Here is a 19,700-nt window from a genome sequence, read left to right as displayed (position 1 = left end):
CACTTGAAGTGAGTGTTTGGGCCCTTGGACGGTGAGCAGAGATGGGGTGGGGTGGGGTGGGTTAAATTAACCTGGAGACAGCTAGTTGGGAAATGACATAATGAACCCCCTCCTCCTCCTCCTCCCCCCCAACTCACCCACACCACCTAACGTACTTTGAGAATTCTGTTACCTACTTTACATATTGATGAGGTGAATGCGAGTATAAATTAACTGTGTTATTAGTTTGAGCTTAACCACAGACTTTAATCTCTGTGTAGAATGTTTAACTTAGACATAACATCTTATATTACCAATAAAGATCAGATGGTTTCGATTATAGTAATCATCGCTGCTACTTTATTTGATCCAAGAAAGTGGCAACAAATTGAGCAACATGGAACGAGCTAAAGAGTCAATACCAAGATGAAAAACACTGTAGAATCAGCAATATCAGAAAGATCATCACTTTCTTTTCTCTCTCCGTAGAAGCTGTTACATCTGCTGAGTATTTGCAGCATTTATGTTGATACTTGATACAATTAACCGACAGATCTGTTCTCAATCTACAGAAATTGGTCCCTTCCAGTTACATTTTTTATTGCTCAAGATTGCAATTGTTCAAGATTGCACCGTGTCCCGCTTCACAGCCAGTTGAAAGCTCGTTTTTTGCAACATGAGCTGCTCAAAAGAAGCTCCTCTAGGTTTGGCTTGAACTCTGAACCTCAGCATTGCACAGGCCTCAATCATGCTATTAAAGTACCACATGCTAACCAATTGCACCATGAGAGCAAAGCAACATTCATTTGCATATACCCTTTAAGTTGTATCATCTTGCTAGAGGCAATAGGTTTTTTCGATTGAGTGGCGAGAACTGAGGTTATATGATATTGTACAGAAGTAGGTACGTGACTGGAAAAAGCCAGTGAAATAACCATTCCCCATAGCTTTGGGTTGTGTTTGGGGATGGGCCTCAAAAATGAAGCTGAGCGCAGGGCTCCACTAACTGTAAATCCGCCATTGCCTCTACATCTCACCAAGAAGGCTTGGTCAGAGGTGGCAGCATAAATCCAGGGGGTCATCCAAAGGACTGGGATGCAATGCTGGAAGAGGGTGAATGACCTTTTCCATTCTGCAAGGATGAGTAATAAGACCCCATTTCACCTTTAATAAATATGCGTGTATGCTTGCATTTGTTGGAGCTTTCAGTTGTAAAGCCATGAGCTTAAGTTGGTTGATCTTTCTGTGCCCTTAAACACTGCCTGGGACTAGACAGGATGACGGGCCTGTCTGTAAGGGGGAAGCCCTGCAATTTGCTGGGCACTTAAACCTGCGCTATTGCGGAGGAGGATGCCATGTTCTGGTATATAGAAGGGATACTCATGAAGTCACCATTGTCCTTTCAGAAGGAGAATCGTCACAATGCCCAGGAGCAAAGCCGAACTAGTGGGGGAGTACCAAATCTAGCATTGCTAAATCCAATGGAGGAGCATATCCTGGAGCTGGCGTAGAGCGAGATCCACTGATTGTGGAGAGGAAGGGGTCTCAGAGGAGGGTAAGAGTAAAGTGGACACAGAAGGGATTGAGGGAGGGAATGAGAATTTGAGGGCAGTGGATGTAAAGCTGACAGGTGAAATCCACTAATCCTTTATGTTTGTCCATTCAGAAATCTTTGTTTAGCTAGATTACCAATTTCAGAATCTAACAGAATACATGTACTCTGAATCTTAAATGCTAATGGATACTCACAGTTGTTTTTCCTCCATCAGATGAATCATCCTCAAGACCACCTAATAATCTGGAAGGCCCTGCATTGACACTTGAGGAGGATGAACAGCCAGATGCATCTGCATCACATCCTCTCTCTGCACCTTGCACCACCCCAGATATCAGCACTTCAGTGGGTTTCAGTGCTCCAGCGCAGATAGGTGAACGTGCTGGGGAAAGCACGTCAAACTCATTTGAGGAGCTGCCAGAGACAGAGATTTTCCAGGACTCTGACAAGTGGAGGATTGTCGGAGACCAGGACAATGCTGAGCCCCAAGCAGATGATGAGCCTCTTGAGTCGCCAATTAGGCAGCAAATGCTGAATGTCCAGCGGAATGCACATGGAGATCTGGCAGAGATTCCTGAGGGTTTTCGTACCATGTCCGTGTAATGGAGGAGTCCATGCGGAGTATGAGCAGTGCATTGACCCTCAGCTCTGAACGCATAGCATCTTCCATTGGTGGAGTGACGACTCTCATGGAGCGGCACCCTAGTGACTCTGCGAGCTGCTCATCCATCGATGGTGAGCAGGGAGGTTCAAGCGGACCTCATGTTGGTGGATGACCTGCAGTTCCATGCGTCTGCGGGCTCCACTCAGGGCAGTCTTGATGATGACAGAAGCTCCTCCTTCTCCCCTCTGCCAGTGTGTCTGAGGAGACCGCTTCAACTAAGAAGTTCCCAGCCAATTGTGCAGGACTTTCCTGCCCATTCAAGGCCATCACAGGCCCCAGCAACCAGAGGACAGCCGCCAAAGCTATCAAGGCCTAAGAGGCATCAGAGTCAGCAGCCTGCCTCCAATGTTGCTGCCGGCAAGGGGGAAAAACTTAGATGCAGCACTTGTAAGTGGATTGGTAAATCACTGTAATCACAGAAGGTGATCATGAATGAAATCTTTCTCATTGTCACTTGTCTGATGTATATTACGGTCGTACATCACTATTAAAATGTGACCTCGTGTCAGGTGCCCTTAATTGTGCTTTATGTGACAGTAAGATAGGAGGCCTGCAACTCAGAGCAAGGCATCAATTGGGCAGGTTAGAAGGAAGCACAAGAGAAGAGGGTGCCAGGAGAACTTCATGAGCTCGGAGCAATAAAGTGACTGGTTCTTTGCAATGATTTGGAGTCTTGACTTTGGAGGCTGACTGGAAGCTCCTTTGAATCAAAGCCTTTGGTTTCCCTGGCTCCCAAAAACTGCCTCATTGCTGGGTCACCATCATGACCCTGTGGCTAAGCAGGTTCTCCCTCAGAGTCAGTGCTAGAATCTTCCTCAGCATGTTCTGGGGGCAAATCACTTTCTTCACCCTCCATTCGATCTCCCCTTGAGAGAGCCAGATTCTGCAGGGCACAGCACACAACCCATAATGAGGGACATGTGTTTTGGAGGATATTGCAGAGATCCTGAAGAGAGGTCCAGACAACAAAACCTAATTTTTAGGAGGCCTATTGTCCCCTCAATGATGGCCCTCGTGGAGGCGTGGCTTCTGTTATATCTCTCTTCCACGGGCGTTCTTGGATGTCTGATCAGTGTCATTAGCCACCTTTTGAGAGGATATCCTTTATCCCTCAGTAACCACTCATCCAAGCATGCAGGGGCTATGAACAGCCTTGGTACTTGGAAGTGATGGAGAATATATGAATCATGGCAGTTCCCAGGATATCTGGCACAAATGTGCAGGATCTGATGTTGGTGATCGCACACTAGCTGGACATTTAGATTGTGGAACCCCTTACGATATACAAAGGCCCCAGGCTCTCAAGCAGGTGCCTTGATGGGCACACGTGTGCAGACAATGGCTCCTTGAATTCTTGGGAAGCCTGCAATAGCTGCAAACCCTCTGAAGTGCTCCACCTGGCTGTCCTCATCTGTCTTGTAATGTATAAAGGTATTGACTCTTCTGAACAGTGCATCTGTCACATGCTTTATGCAGCTGTGTGCTGCAGATTGTGAGGCTGCTCACGGATCTCCAACAGACCCCTGCAGTTACTTTTAGTGCCACTGGCATTGGTTACTAACCTACACAGTTGGAAGCTATCTCGGGACCCATCATGTCACATTGAGGTTGCTACCTCCCTTGAGAGGCAGATCCTTCTTTGGCACTGGACCTCGGTCATCTCAAGGTAGCTGGTTCTCAGCCTGTAGACTCTTCTGGTAGGGTATTGGCTCCTTCTCCTGCCACTTCTCCCTTGTTAGGCTTGCTGGCCTTTGACCTCTTCAGGTTGTGCTTCTTGGTCTTGAGAGCAGATTCTATGATGTTCCAACTGGTCTCCTCTCCCTTCTTGCCCTTTCCTCCTCATCTGAGAATGTGTCTCCAGCTGAATAAATAAAGTCTTATGTTTTGCAGAGTTTGAATGATGGGTTCTGTTTGTAAAAGCCTCTGAAATGATTTAAGCCTCCTAAACTACATAGGAAATGAACAGAATGTTTCACTAATTAATCAGTTTTGCACAGACTTACAACTTACTTTTAAACTCCTATCTCTTCATTTCTCCATTCTTTCTGAACCTTTTATCCCACCCTAGATGTAGGAAGTTGAAAATATGCAATTCCCGCTTGTTTGTTTTGCCTGTGCCTCAACTGTAAAACTGAATAAACTTCTCAAAATTGCTGTCGATTGGCTCTTTAATTGCCTTAATAGGCCCTTTAATTGACAGCGGGCAGCTTCCGACATTTGCGCAAGTCTGCCTAGCATAATCTCACGATGCAGCTCGATGACGTTGGGAACCACTCCCAAAACATCATGTGCTATTTGACACTATGTCAGGAGTGCTGGGTATTAGCATGGGCGACGTTAAATTCTGATCATTATGTAAATAACATAAACCTGGTTAGTTAGAGCACTACATCTGTAATCCATTCTCCCTTAGAGTCTCAATGGGAGATATCTTGTCTGCCCAGGCTTGTAGGATATGGAAAGCCGGACCACCATGTGTTATCTAGAATGTGAATGAACTGCATGCTGTTTTTCATTAAAAGTCTTTTTTATTTGTCACAAAAATAAACTATTCAAATATCCTAAACCCCTTCCTCGCCTGATGTTTTAAAATCCATCTGATGCAAAAGAAAATTGCCATTTTATTTGTTTTCCTTGTTCTGCAAAAATCAAAAGTGAAATGTAGTTTCCAGGATGATAGAAACAGAAAGATATAGCTACTGTATAGATTGAAAAATCAGAAAATCACCCAAAAGCGCTTTAATGCGGAGATTTTGCAAATTACTTCAACTTTAATAGTTTTTATCAAACATTAGGTAATATTCTTTGATTATTCTCTTTCTGGTGGTGTAGGTAGTAAAACAGTGTTGGTGTGATTAAATAGTACTGAAGAAAATAGTGCCTGATTTGAAGACACTGCTGGAACCAAGTATGCCAATAACTGATGTACATTAGCTGAAAATGTAACTATATGTAAAGCTAAGTACCTGATTCCAAACTATGCTCTGCTGTGTGCAGAGGGAAGCCACCCTTCTTTATTCATTCTCAGTATATGGCGAGGTTTGGTTTGCCTGTTCTATCTTTCAATAAACTGTTTCTGTCCCATTAGAGATTTCATAGAAAATTCTTTCAGTAGTAGCCACAGTTCCTGTTCCTACAAGACAGCACACACTATCCCACAAATGTAGTTAAGGAACTGGCTGCATATCAAGTGTTCTCAGGTAGTTCCTGTTACAGCACTGGTTTTGCATACTCATTACCGCTATCATTGTCTGAAAACCTGGTAGAATAATGCAAGCCTAGGTGAATTACGGGGAATAGAATAACTAACTAATAAACAGGAAAATCAGTAAACTGTTCTATTGTGTGGATGCAGAATTTTAAACCAAGATTTGCTAATGAGTTGCTTGAAAATATTGATACCAAACACTGAAAAAAAGCACTAAAATAAAATCAAAATACTGCAGACGCTGAAAATCTGAAATAAGAACAGAAAATGCTGGAAAGACTCAGCAAGTCTGGCAGTGTCTGTTGAGAGAGAAACAGAGTTAACGTTTCGAGTCCATAAGACTCTTCAGAGCTCCGGAGGAAAGCACTTCTGATGGAGTTGAAAAGACTAAGAGTGGCTTGGCTGAATTACATAATTTTAATTTCATTGACAAGATGGTGGTGGTGGTAGAATAATTTTCATACTATTACCAAGTAGTTTTCTAGGATTTTGATGTTTTTGATAGTTTCTACTTACTGAAATTTCTTTTGTCTAAAACCTATGTAGAACGTTGGAGGCATGTTAATCATGCTTTGAGTGTCATTCTTGCAAACTTTTGTACTGGAGTTACTTTTTTTTTGGGAAAAAGCATTAAAAGGAAAATAATATAAATAATTTCCAATCCACAGAGAAACATCCCAACAACTAAAAAAAATTGCTCCCAATTGATCTTAGCAGTCACATTATTGTGTTAAAAGCAAAAAACTACGGATGCTGGAAATCCAAAACAAAAACAAAAATACCTGGAAAAACTCAGCAGGTCTGGCAGCATCTGCAGAGAGGAGCACCATTAACATTTTGAGTCCGAATGACCCTTCAACAGAACTAAGTAAAATTAGAAGATAGGTGAAATATAAGCTGGTTTAAGGGGGGTGGGGGGGGGGGGGGGGGGGGGGGGGGGGGGGGTCGGTGGGGTGGGACAGGTAGTGCTGTATAGAGGGCCAGTGATAGGTGGAGGTAACCAAAAGATGTCACAGACAAAAGGACAAAGCTGTTGAAAGTGGTGATATTATCTAAGGAATGTGCTAATTAAGGGTAGAAAGCAGGACAAGCAAGATACAGATAGCCCTAGTGGGGGTGGGGTGGGGTGAAGGAATCAAAAAAGGCTAAAAGGTAGAGATAAAACAATGGATGGAGCTACATTTAAAATTAATGGAAGTAGGTGGGAAAAGAAAAATCTATATAAATTATTGGAAAAAACAAAAGGAAGGGGGAAGAAACAGAAAGGGGGTGGGGATGGAGAAAGGTGTTCAAGATCTAAAGTTGTTGAATTCAATATTCAGTCCGGAAGGCTGTAAAGTGACTAGTCGGAAGATGAGGTGCTGTTTCTCCAGTTTGCGTTGAGCTTCCCTGGAACAATGCAGCAGGCCAAAGATGGACATGTGGGTATGAGAGCAGAGTGGAGTGTTGAAATGGCAAGCGACAGGGAGGCTTGGGTAATGCTTGCCGACAGACCGAAGGTGTTCTGCAAAGTGGTCACCCAGTCTGTGTTTGGTCTCTCCAATGTAGAGGAGACCGCATTGGGAACAATGAATACAGTAGACTAAGTTGGGGGAAATGCAAGTGAAACGCTGCTTCACTTGAAAGGAGTGTTTGGGCCCTTGGATGGTGAGGAGAGGGGAAGTGAAGGGGCAGGTGTTGCACCTTCTGCGGTTGCATGGGAAATTGCCGTGGGAGGGGTTTGAGGTGTAGGGGGTGATGGAGGAGTGGACCAGGGTGTCCCGGAGGGAACAATCTCTGCGGAATGCCGCCGGGGGCGGTGAAGTGAAGATGTGTTTGGTGGTGGCATCATGCTGGAGTTGGCAGAAATGGCGGAGGATGATCCTTTGAATGCAGAGGCTGGTGGGGTGATAAGTGAGGACAAGGGGGACCCTATCATGTTTCTGAGAGGGAGAAGGTGTGAGCGCGAGAGATGGGCCGGACACAGTTGTGGGCCCTGTCAACCACCATGGGTGGAAACCATTATTGTGTTATCCTGTTGAATTATTTTAACTTTGCTTTGGCCTCCAGATTCAATCTAATTGATCGTGGGTAGGCTAAAGAGGGCCAAACTGGATTATTCTTGTGTGCTGAGCAACAGAATAATGCATTGTGCTTTTTTTTAAAAAAAGGAAGGGCTTGCACTTATATTGCACCTATCACAGCCTTAGGACACCCAAAGTGCATTACAGCCAGTGTAGTATTTGTTTCAATCTACCATTCAATTTAAAACAGCTCATCATATCACATAACTATGATTAATACTGAGACATACACTTTTCACCAAAAGGACAGGTTTCGTCAAACGAGAAGTACATTCAGCAGCTCCACTGGTTGAGTGTTGAGAGAATGCTGTCATAGATTTCCCTAGTTATCACTATTTCAGACATCTGCATTAGAATATGATGAAAAACTAAATCAATCATTGCTTTAACTTACAATAATGATGAAATGAAAATATTCCTTCTACTTAGAGTTGTCCAGTGAAAGTAAACTTGACGTTTGTTGCCTTAATCATATCACATCATCATGGTGAAAAAGAATTATACACTGCTTTAACAATAGCAGCATGGGTATTCTGGGCAAGACCAGGCTTGATTTTAGCTGCAGTGCATTGTCTTACAGATGGATTAACTCTGTGATTAAATGATGTTAATGTTGAGTTACCTACAGTATTAATAGTTAGCCTTTACTTTAGCCAGTCCTGTGCATAAAATTTATTTGAAAGTACAATTATGTGGTCTTTAATTGCACAATATCATTCTGAATAAGGGTTTATGTTGAAACTAGATTAAATTTTACGTTGTTACGAATTTACTTTTTATAAAACTGTGTTCTGCAATCAGTGCTATGATTCAGTGGATACATTAAAAACAAAAAGTGTTCTCATTGCAATGCAAGTTGACCTAAAGGCAGTTAGAATATGCAGAAAATAGTAGACGTGCAAGCTGGAAGTAATTTGTTGAGAAAATTGCAATATAAATAACCAGGAGCACTGAAAAGTGTTTAATTGAATCAGTTTTAGACCAATAGCAAATCTTTATGATGCAAGTTGGAAGATTAAATAGAAGCTATGATGGGCATACAAACCCCTCAAGGCTGATCCATCATTAAATTAGATTATAGCTGATCTGTAACTCACTTGACCCACCTTTGTTCCACATTCCTTGATACCCTTGCCTCATCAAACATTTTAACAATCTCAGCCTTCAACGTTTCAATTGTTCCAGTGCCCACAGCATTTTGGGGGAATGGGCTCAATATTTGTACAACCCGTAGTATGAAAAAATGCCTCCTAACTTCAATTCTAAATGGTCTACTTCTAAATATAAAATTATGCTTCCTTGTTCTGAATTCCTCTCCCTTTCCCTACCCTCCAAGGGGAAATAATTTCTCTGTATCTACTCTCCCGAATCCTGTTTGTCATTTTAAACACCTTGATTAGATCAGCCCATAACCATCTAAATGCAAGAGATTAGAAGCAAGGTTTAAGCAACTCAAAGTCATACTTGAACATTTAAGCCCTGATATCCTGGTGTATATGCCCAAACCAAACACAGTACTTCAGGTGGGGTCTGATGTAAACTTTGTAGAGCTGAAGCATCGTTTCCTTTTTTTGAATTTTAACTCCCTTGAGAAACAGGCCAACATCCCACCAGCCCTTTTACACAATTGAAGCAGAGATAGTTGGTTTAATGATTACTGCCACCATATTTTTTAATTTACTCCCAAGATTTTTTTTTAAAGAGTGTTCATTTTAAAAACATTTGATAGCCAGCAATTGGTCATATGCACATCAGGCTCCTGGTTTATTTTGCTAAAATCCTTCCTTGGATCTTGTAAGGGGCAGGTTGGGGGAGGGGAGGCAGGGGTCACCTTCATTAATGTGTTATGAGAGTATTGCTATGAAAGCATTGCTAAGAAAAGAGACATGCTGTCAAAGCTTTTCGTCTTGCCAAATTCGCAAGAATACTAATTGTAAAGGGAACAACAATTTATACTGCTTGAGAAGACAGTGCTGATTGGTAGAGGCATTGCCTTGGAGATTGCGCCAGGGAACAGTTAACAGCCAAGCTTTTGTTTAAATTCAAACCAGGCAGGTCGCCTCTGATTGGTCAGGGCATTTCCATGGGGAATAAATCATGGAATAGTTGTCCCTCTGCCATTTGCTGGTTCATTCCCCATGGCAATGCTTTGACCAATCAGAGTCCACTTACTAACCAGTCAGCACTCTCTTATGTAGTATAAATTGTTGTTCCCTTTATAGTTGGTATTCCTGCACATCTGATGAGTGCAAGATGAAAAGTTTTGACAGCATGTTTCTTTTTTCAGTAATACTCAAGTTCTGTACCACCAAACAACTATTTGTTTTGTCAGTAATAACTTTATAATAAATTACATATTGTTGAATTTTAGAGTTTAGAAATATATTTTTAAATTAAGTTCAGGATGATTGTTTGAAATTAGTTTCTTGAAGCTTTTCTTTCTAATGTTGTTTTGTGAAAGGTTGAAGCGATTCTTAGAATGTTAGTTATCTTCCATCTATAGTTTTTGCCATATTCAGGATTGTGATGCTTATGGTGCAAGCCATCCCCCAATTCCTGCTGGAATAGATTACATGACATTGAGAGAAATAAAAAGATAAAGAGAATGTTTTGGAAAAGTTGGCTTTTGCAAGAAGGCCACGTGACTAAGTGGCAAGGTGTGGGTGTGTCCTTGATTTTCTGCGTAGCAAATTCTTGATCCAGCTGGGTGCAAGAATATATCGAACGGAGAGCCAACATTATACTCACAGAAAGGGAATATTGATGGATAAATCTGTCCTGCTTTTAAGCAAAGTTACCAAATAAATACAAGAATTTTTTTCCTGATTTGGAGTTGATAGTGTTAGAATACCAATCACCCTCCAGGCCATTCTCCTCGTCTCCTGACTACAGGATATTTTTTGCAGAAGTATGATAGTAAATTACAGCGTCTTCTGCTGGCATGATTTCTTAGCCAGGGAATGATACATCGTGATGAGTACTTTTCTACCCTAAAAAAAAGATTCAGTTTCATATTTAAAAATGAACTTATTTCTGTTGAATAATAGAAAAAGCAGCTTCCATTTTATTACTGTGGCTAATACAATGAATTAATCTTAAAGATTACAATCTTAACTAGCAATAGAAAAATACATGAATGCTAATGCTATAGATAATCATTAAAAATAACATTACTTCTTTTTATTACTAGGATTTGGAGAACCACTTCAGCCTCAACCTTTAGCCAGAAGGATACCTTTTGGCCCCTCCAGAATGTTAAATACACAAAGTCATAGCGTGGACTGTGATCTCCAATTTTTAGGAAATGGAAAGCAGTTGCCACAAGACAAAGGTATCCATTATTTATTAATTACTAATTAACTTAAATTCCTTTAAATAAATAGATAGCACACTGTAGCATGTGACAAACCAGTATCATATCAAGGGTCTAATGTGATGTTGTAAGCCTTAAAAGCTAAGAAATTATAATGACTTTTGACCATCTCTGGCTTATGCTTTTTATATAAAATTACAAGATTCAACATGCAGTAATACTGAAGATTGATTTAACCATCTTACACATGGTTGTATCATAACTTTAATGTGTTTTAAGTTACACCTATTATAAGTATCTAAAGTTTAACATCATAGTTCAGTGAAGTATCTATATATAGCTTTGAGAGTACTGTTGCATACAAAATCATATCTGAACTAGAACAAGTATTCAAAGGCATCTTAATAGAAAAGTTAAGTAATTTTATGAAAACTTTTTTTATCTGATGAAGGAGTCAATAAAACAGACTTGCATTTATATAGTACCTTTCATGATCTCAGGAGAACCTAAGTGTTTTACAGCCAATGAAGTACTTTTTGAAGTGTAGTCACTGTTGTAATGTGGAAAAGGTGGCAGTCAGTTTACACACAGCAACTTTTCTCAAACAACAGGTAACTTGTTTTTGTAATGTTGACCAGGGGATAGTAGATGCATTGGTTTTAATTTTCTAAAATTCTCTAGATTTCTGGAAAGGCCCCACCAGATGGGAAAATCGTGAAAATAACTGCTCTATTCAAAAAAAGCTGGAAACAGAAAGCAGGAAAATACAGTTAGCCTAACATGTGTCATAGGGAAAACGCTAGAATCTATTATTATGGAGATTATGGCAGAGCACTTAGAAAATCTCAATGCATCAGACAGTGTCAGCATGGTTTTGTGAAAGGGAAATTGTGTTTGACTAATTTATTAGAATTCTTTGAGGAAGTAACAAGCCACATGGACAAAGGGGAACCTGTAAACGTGGTGTACTTAGATTTCCAAAAGACATTTGATAAGCTGCTGCACCAAAGGTTACGACATAATTTTTTAAAAATTATTCGATCGTGGGATGTGGGCGTCACTGGCTAGACCATCCCTAATTTCCCTTGAGATGGTGGGCCATCTTCATAAACTGTTGAAGCCCATGTATTGTAGGAACACCCTCATTGCTGTTCAGAAAGAAGTTCCAGGATTTTGATCTAGTGACAGCAAAAGAATGACAACATAGTTTCAAGTCAGAATGGTGTGTGGCTTGGAGGGGAACTTGAAGGTGGTGGTGTTCCCATACATCTGATATTCTTGCCCTTCTAGGTGGTAAAGGGTTTAGAAGGTGCCTTTGAAGGAGCCATGGTGAGTTGCTGCAAGTACACACTGCTGCCACTATGCATCAGTGGTGAAGGGAGTTAATGTTGAAGGTGGTGGATGGGATGCCAATCGAGCAGGCTGCTATGTGCTCAGTGGTGTCAAGCTTCTTGAGTGTTCTTGGAGCTGCACTCATCCAGGCAAATGGAGAGTATACCATCAGACTCTTGACTCGTGCCTGATAGTTGGTGGACAGGCTTTGGGGAGTCAGGAGAAGAGTTAATCATGCAGAATCCCCAGCCTCTTAGCTGCTTTTGTAGCCAAAGTATTTATATGGCTGGAAAAACTCAGCAGGTCTGACAGCATCTGCGGAGAGGAATACAGTTAAAGTTTCGAGTCCAAATGACTCTTCATCAGAACTAAGGAGAAATAGAAGAGAGGTGAAATATAAGCTGGTTTAGGGAGGGGTGGTGGGGGGGGCGGCGGTGTGACAGGTGGAGCTGGATAGAGGGCCAGTGATAGGTGGAGATTGGCCCTCTATCCAGCTCTACCTGTCCCACCCTCCTTAAACCAGCTTATATTTCACCTCTTTTCTACTTTTCCTTAGTTCTGATGAAGAGTCATTTGGAGTGGAAACGTTAACTGTATTCCTCTCCGCAATTGCTGTCAGACCTGCTGAGTTTTTCCAGGTATTTTTGTTTTTGTTTTGGATTTCTAGCAACCGCAGTTTTTTTGCTTTTATCTTATTTATATGGCTGGTCCAGTTAGTTTATGGTCAATGGTAACCCCTAGGGTGCTGAGGGTGGGGGAATTCAATGATGTTAATGCCATTGAATGTCAAGAGGAGATGGTTAAATTCTCTCTTGTTGGAGAAGATCATTGCCTGGCACTTGTCTAGCATGAATATTACTTGTCACTTATCAGCTCAACCTGCATATTGTTCAGGCCTTGCTGCGTATGGGCACGGACTGTTTCACTATCTGAGACGTCGTGAATGGTCCTAAACATTTTGCAAACATAAGGAGTGGCATTGTATCATGGATAGAGGATTGGTTAGCTAACAGGAAACAGAGAGAAGAGATAAATGGGCCATTTTCAGGTTGGGAGGTTTTAACTACAGGAATGCCATAGGGATCAGTGCTGGGGCCTCAACTATTTACAGTGTATATAAATGACCGGATGAAGTGATGGAATATATGGTTGCTAAATTTGCTGATGGCACAGAGATAAGTAGGAGAGAAAATTTTGAAGAGGACATAAGAGACTGCAACGGAATATAGAAAGGTTAAGTGAGTGGGCAAAAATTTGGCAGATGCAGTATATTGTGGGAAAATGTGAACTTGTCCACTTTGGCAGGAAGAATAGAAAAACAGTATATTTGAATTAGGGAGAGATTGCAGAACCCTGTGGTATATACGGATCTGAGTGTCTTGGTAAATTTTTTCATTTATGGAATGTGGGCATCACTGACATGGCCAGCATTCATTGCCCATCCACAGTTGCCCTTAAGAAGGTGGTGGTGAGCTGCCTTCTTAAACTGCTGCGGTCCATGTGGTGTAGCTACACCCATAGTGCTATTAGGGAGGAAGTTCCAGGATTTTGACCCAGTGACAGTGAAGGAACGGCGATATATTTCCAAGTCAGGATGGTGAGTGGCTTGGAGGGGAGCTTCCAGGTGGTGGTGTTCCCATATGTCTGCTGCCCTTGTCCTTCTAGGTGGTGGCAGTTGTGGATTTGGAAAGTGCTGTCTAAGGAGGCTTGGTGAGTTCTTGCAGTGCATCTTGTAGATGATACATCACTGCTGCCACTGTTGGTGGTGGAGGGAGTGAATGTTTGTGGATGAGGTGCTGATCAAGTGGATTGCTTTGTCCCGTCAAGCTTCTTCAGTGTTGTTGGAGCTGCACTCATCCAGCCAAGTGAAGAGTATTCCATCATACACCTGACTTATACCTTGTAGATGGTGGACAGGCCTTGGGGAGTCAATCTACTGGTCGCAAATTCCAAGTCCCTGACCTGCTCTGTAGCCACAGTACTTATATGGCTAGTCCAGTTCAGCCAATGGTAATCCCCAGGATGTGATAGTGGAGGATTCATCAATGGTAATGGCATTGAATGTCAAGGAATGATGGTTAGATTCTTGCCCCTAAGTGAATGACATAAAGTTGGTATGCAGGTACAGCAAGTGATTAGGAAGGCAAATAGAATGTTGGTGTTTACTTCAGGGGAATTGTGTATAGAAGTAGGGAAGTTTTGTTAAATTTGTACAGGGTGTTAGTGAGATCACATCTGGAGTGCTGTGTACAGTTTTGGTCTCCTTACTTATGAAAAGATGTAGCTGCTTTAGAAGTTGTTCAGAGAAGGTTCACTCTATTGATTCCTGGGTTGAAGAGGTTACCTTGTGAGGAAAGGTTGGACAGGGTGGGCCTATATCCATTGGAATTTAGAAGAATGAGAGGTGATCTTATTGAAACATATATAATATCCTGAAGGGTTTTGACAGGGTGGGTGCCAAGAGGATGTTTCTCCTTGTGGGAGAGACTAGAACTAGGACACAAAAGTTAAAAATAAGGGATCTCCCATTTAAGATGGAGATGAGGAGAAATATTTTCTGAGGGTCGCTAGTATGTGGAATTTTCCTCCCAAGAGAGCAGTGGAGGCAGGCTCATTGAATATTTTTAAGACTGAGTTAGATAGATTCTTGATTAACAAGGAAGTCAAAGGTTATAGGGGGTAGACAGGAAAGTAGAGTTGAGGACGCAATCAGATCAAGTATGATCTTATCAAATGACGGAGCAAGCTCAAGGGGCTGAATGGCCTACTCTTGTTCCTAATATGTATGGTCGTATAAATATTGGCCAGGGCATCGATGATAACACCTCTTTTCCTCTTTCAGGTAATATCATGCGATCTTTTATGTCTGCTTAAGGGACTTTGGTTTCACATTTCATATGAAAGACGGTACCTTTGACCGTGCAGCACTCCCTCACTGCACTGAAGTGTCAGCCTAGATTAATAATTCAAGCAGAAAGTGCAGGAAGTACTCAGCAGGTCTGGCAGCATCTGTGGAGAGAATTTTGAGTCGAACGTGACTTAAGAACCGAAGGAAGATAGAAACGTGATGGGTTTTAGGCCATTGAAACAGTTGGGGGAGCACAATAGGGAAGAACTTTTTTATGTGTTCACACAATGAGGGCATCACTGCAAGGCCAGCATTTGTTGCCCATCCTTAATTGCCCTAGAACTGGGGCATTTCGGAGGGCAGTTGAGTCAAACACATTGCTGTGGGTCTCATATTGCAGACTGGATAACAATGGCAAATTTCCTTCCCTAAATGAACCGGATAGGTTTTTTACAACAATCAAAGATAATTAATGGTCACATTACTGAAACTAGCTTTCAATTCCAGATTTTATTATTTGAATTTAAATTTCACCATGGTGAGATTTGAACACACATCCCCAGAGCTTTAGGCTGGGCCTCTGGATTACTAATCCAGTGACATTACCATCATGTTGCTGCCTTCCTAGCCAGGGATAGGGTAGAAGGTGGGAGAGATTAAATGACAAAGATGTCATGGAACAAAAGGCAAAAGAGTGGTAATGATTATAGTAAAGTAACAAAGCATTTGCAAAAAAAAAGCAGAATCAAAATAGGTAACAGTTCCTGGTCTGAAATTGTTGAACTTAAGTCCAAAGTGCCCGCTCTAAGCTTGAGCATAACAACCTAAACTGTCTTAAAAGTAAAATACTGCAGATGCTGGAAATGCTCAGCTGCTCATAACATAGTCCCCTCTACATTGGGGAGACCAGATGCAGATTGGGTGACTACTTTGCGGAAATCCTCCACTGCGGGCCCACAAGCATGAACCTGAGCCTCCGGTTGCTCGGCATTTTAATTCACCATCTTGCTCTCATGCTCATATTTCTGTCCTTGGCCTACTGCAGTGTTCTCGTGAAGCTCAAAGCAAGCAAAAGGAACAGCACCGCATCTTCCATTTAGGCACTTTGCAGGTTGTGCACAAGAAGCAGTCCTTTTAAGATGTGCGCATGTGCGAGCATGCAACAATCTAAAAAGGAGCCGTGGTGCAACAAACAGGCCAGGGATGGTGAAGGGAAATTAGAAGGAACATTGCTTGACAATAAAAATTAGCACTTTTTCCTTTTTAAATAATAGTTGATTATATTTTTTGTATTAAAACTGATGCATAAAATGAATAACTCAAACGAAACCTTGATTTAATTCTGAAGCTTGACTAAAGCGATGTTCTTGGAGACTGAATTTAGTTTTGTGCATGGGCGGGGGTTGGGTGGGGTGTGTGGGAAGAGAAAAGGTAAAATTGGAAATAGCTCTGGCTGTGATGTAGCAAAATGATTTTGCTGGTAAGTGTGTGAGCCATGATCCAGCTGGTAGCAATCTTGTCACTGAGTCAGAAGATTGTAGGTTCAAGTTCCACTCTGCGGCTTGAGCATAACGATCTAAACTGACATAAGAGCAAAGTACTGCAGATGCTGGAAATGCTCAGCTGCTCACAATGTGGTCTCCTCTACTTTGGGGAGACCTGATGTAGGTTGGGTGACTGTTTTGCAGAAATCATCCACTGCGGGACCACAAGCATGACCCCGAACCTCCTGCATGGTAAGTTAAGGACTTCACACAGAAGTGAAGTTGAGGTATTGGAGAAAGCATACAAACCTCTAAAACAACTGACCCTTCAGGCACCACCTGCCCGACATGTGGCAGAGTCCAAATTATCGCATTGGACACCCATCTGCTCTTGTTTCTCCTTTATCCCATGAGGTAAATAAACTCAATTTTGTCATTTTTATCTAATTCGTTAAAAAATATATAGTGTACAACTTCAGAAATGTTAAAGGAATAGAAGTACGCCTTTTATAAAGTACACATGATTGAGTCACTTCTGGCCTGTGCAATCTTCCACTTGTATCCATTCTATGAAATTAGATACCTTCCTTTCATTTTTCATAGTAATGCTTTTTGAATTCAGTTAGGCATTTCCAAAAACTAAATAATTTAAGTGCTTTTTGTTTTTTAGCGGTCCGTTCTAGTTTGGCTCATTCCAGCAAGAACCATGCTTTCTACAATCCTATTGTTATCGATCCTACACCATTCCCAACTTCCAGTTGCAGCCAAGGGTCTCACTACCTTCCATCTTTTCAACTGCCAACTGGAACTAAGCCAATCAACGCCTCTGTAAGTGAAGGATCCTCGAAGAAATTTCAGGAACAAAGTGTTCATTTTTCTAACTCGTGGCCTACCGAACATTTTGATGGAGTCTCTAAACCCAGCTCTCGGAGGCTGACCAATCAGTTGTCTGAGGATTTGCTCATTTTTGGTAAGTGAGCTTTGAGTGTTATACGTTTTTAACATTATCCATTTCAGTGTTTGTAGGAAATATTAAAAACATAAGCTTTTTAAAAAAATTTATTTTTCTACCACCCCCAACACCTATGGAATCACAGAATTTTATAGTACCAAAGATGTTACTCAGCCTAAGATAAAAGCCAAAATACTGCGGATGCTGGAAGTCTGAAACAAAAATAGCTGGAAAAACTCAGCAGATCTGACAGCATCTGTAGAGAGGAAGACAGAGTTAACTGAGTTCTGATGAAGGGTCAAACGGACTCGAAACATTAACTCTGTCTTCCTCTCCACAGATGCTCTCAGACCTGCTGCATTTTTCCAGCTATTTTTGTTTATGTTACTCAGCCTAACTGAAAGGCCTGTCCACTTACTTTCATTTCCCATACTCATATTATTTATATGTTTATCTATGTTCCTTTTAAAAGCTTTTATTTATAATAACCATTATTCCAGTCGTATATTCCATTAACTAACAACCATATGTTAATCATGCTTCCCGTTCACAAGGTGATTTTAAATTTATGCCTCCTAGTTACTGATTCACAAGTAATGCAATTCTTTTTCCCTATTTATTGCATCATGATGTGAGAGAGATGATGTTATACATCAGTGTGGTCGCACTTTGTGCATTCCACCATCTAAGCCATGTTAAACAAGTTGGCTACCTCAACTTTTGAAAAATAAGCCTAACAAATTTAAGAAAAAAACTTCAAAACCTAAAAAAATGCCTCCATGTTTTGGATTAATATCTTTCCTTGGATTATTTACTAATGGCCTTGGTCTCACATGATGGCTATTTCAAGCATGATCATTGAATTTTCCCTCTAATATTTTTGAAAACAGTCATTTCAATTTCAGGGCATGTTCAAAAACGGAGTTTTTTAATAGTGAAATAAGAGCCCAGACAAAAGCATTTTTGAAATCCAGCACATGACACAGCAGATAGCAGACACAAATTTGCATCAGTGATTCTTCGCAGTACCAAGTTCCTTACTTAACCCACTACATGTCACCAAGTACAAAACTAAGACAGGAACTACTCCATAGCCAAGGGACAATGGAGGAAGAGAGAAGAGAAACCCATTGCCACGTCTTTGTAATTGATATATACCTTGCAAGGGATCTGCAAGAAAAAAGCAAGTTAATTAAGTGTGGTTTCTACTGCTCCCAGTTCATATTGTCACCAATCATAATTAGGCTTGATAAGTGTGTACATGATATCAATATTCACCTTCTGACTTATAACATTTTTACTTCTATTCACACACATTCCCAAAATAGATATTCTGACATTTGCTGGTGGAAATTACTGCCGTATGAGTATCAACACATGTCACCCAGTTGCCCAACTGGTAAATACACATTGTAGTGTGATACTGATATATGCATACCAAGTAGGTTCCAGATTTTATTCCAAGCCCATCGTGACTTTGTTGTTTTCAGCTGCCACAGCAACGTGGATAGTAAAATTAGACTTGATCTCTTTTGGGCTGAATGGAGGAAGTGTGGACACAATCAGCTGGAATTCGTGATTTGATCCCTGTATGTTAGAAAGTGTACTTGGGTGGAGTAGGTTAAAGACAAGATTAGTTTGTTGTGATGTATCCTAGAATTGTGCAGACCACCAGTGCTTTCTATCTAGGCTCAAAAATGAGGAATGACTTCTTGGAACAATGTATCTAAGTGTTGCTGCCAATAGAGTCATGTCATAGCAGCGGTTGCTGCCTTCAGATTGACACCAACTAATGTCATCTCAGTTCATCAATTTCCCATTGAATTTATGAACTGGATCAGATTTGTTCGAAATACGTTGGACCAGGAAATAATGAATTTCTGTAGGCCAGGAACAACAACACGTAAGGAAGGTCTGTTACAATTCTAGACCAGACCTCTAAACTGGTATGATCCGGTATGGATCATTAACTTATTGTTTAAAGTAGACAAAATTTGAAATCCCATTTGCTTACTAAGAGAATAAAGCTACAAAGTTCCACGGTTTTAAGCAAACAAAAGAAATTTTGCTATATACAAGTCAGCAAAGCAAACGGTAAATACTATCTTATACTCTTAACACCCAAAATTAATATGAGGTAAACTTGAATTAACAGGCAAACTGTGGTCAATCAGCCCACCAAACTGCTCATTCGGTGGCAGACACAACCAAGATAGATCCCATGGATTTGTCAGCAATCCACTTAGACATCATTGAGTCACAAAAATTCTTTAAAACTCTATCTCCCTCATGAAGGTTTTCA

At 41.1% G+C, this 19,700-nt stretch overlaps 1 protein-coding gene across 2 annotated transcripts in view; it reads left to right on the top strand.

Moving 5' to 3' along the window:
* Positions 1 to 19,700, top strand: part of LOC121292202 (TOG array regulator of axonemal microtubules protein 1) — a 150,366-nt gene that overhangs the window by 54,026 nt on the left and 76,640 nt on the right. For both annotated transcript variants that reach the window (XM_041213879.1, XM_041213880.1), the window contains exons 3-4: positions 10,660 to 10,800; positions 17,117 to 17,416. In XM_041213879.1, coding sequence (XP_041069813.1) covers positions 10,660 to 10,800; positions 17,117 to 17,416 — 441 coding nt within the window. The remainder of the gene's footprint in view (positions 1 to 10,659; positions 10,801 to 17,116; positions 17,417 to 19,700) is intronic.

Source organism: Carcharodon carcharias, chromosome 20 (assembly GCF_017639515.1).
Source record: "Carcharodon carcharias isolate sCarCar2 chromosome 20, sCarCar2.pri, whole genome shotgun sequence".
NCBI lineage: Eukaryota > Metazoa > Chordata > Chondrichthyes > Lamniformes > Lamnidae > Carcharodon > Carcharodon carcharias.
The sequence above is the reverse complement of the archived record's forward strand: the minus strand, read 5'-3'. Positions and strand labels throughout refer to the sequence as shown.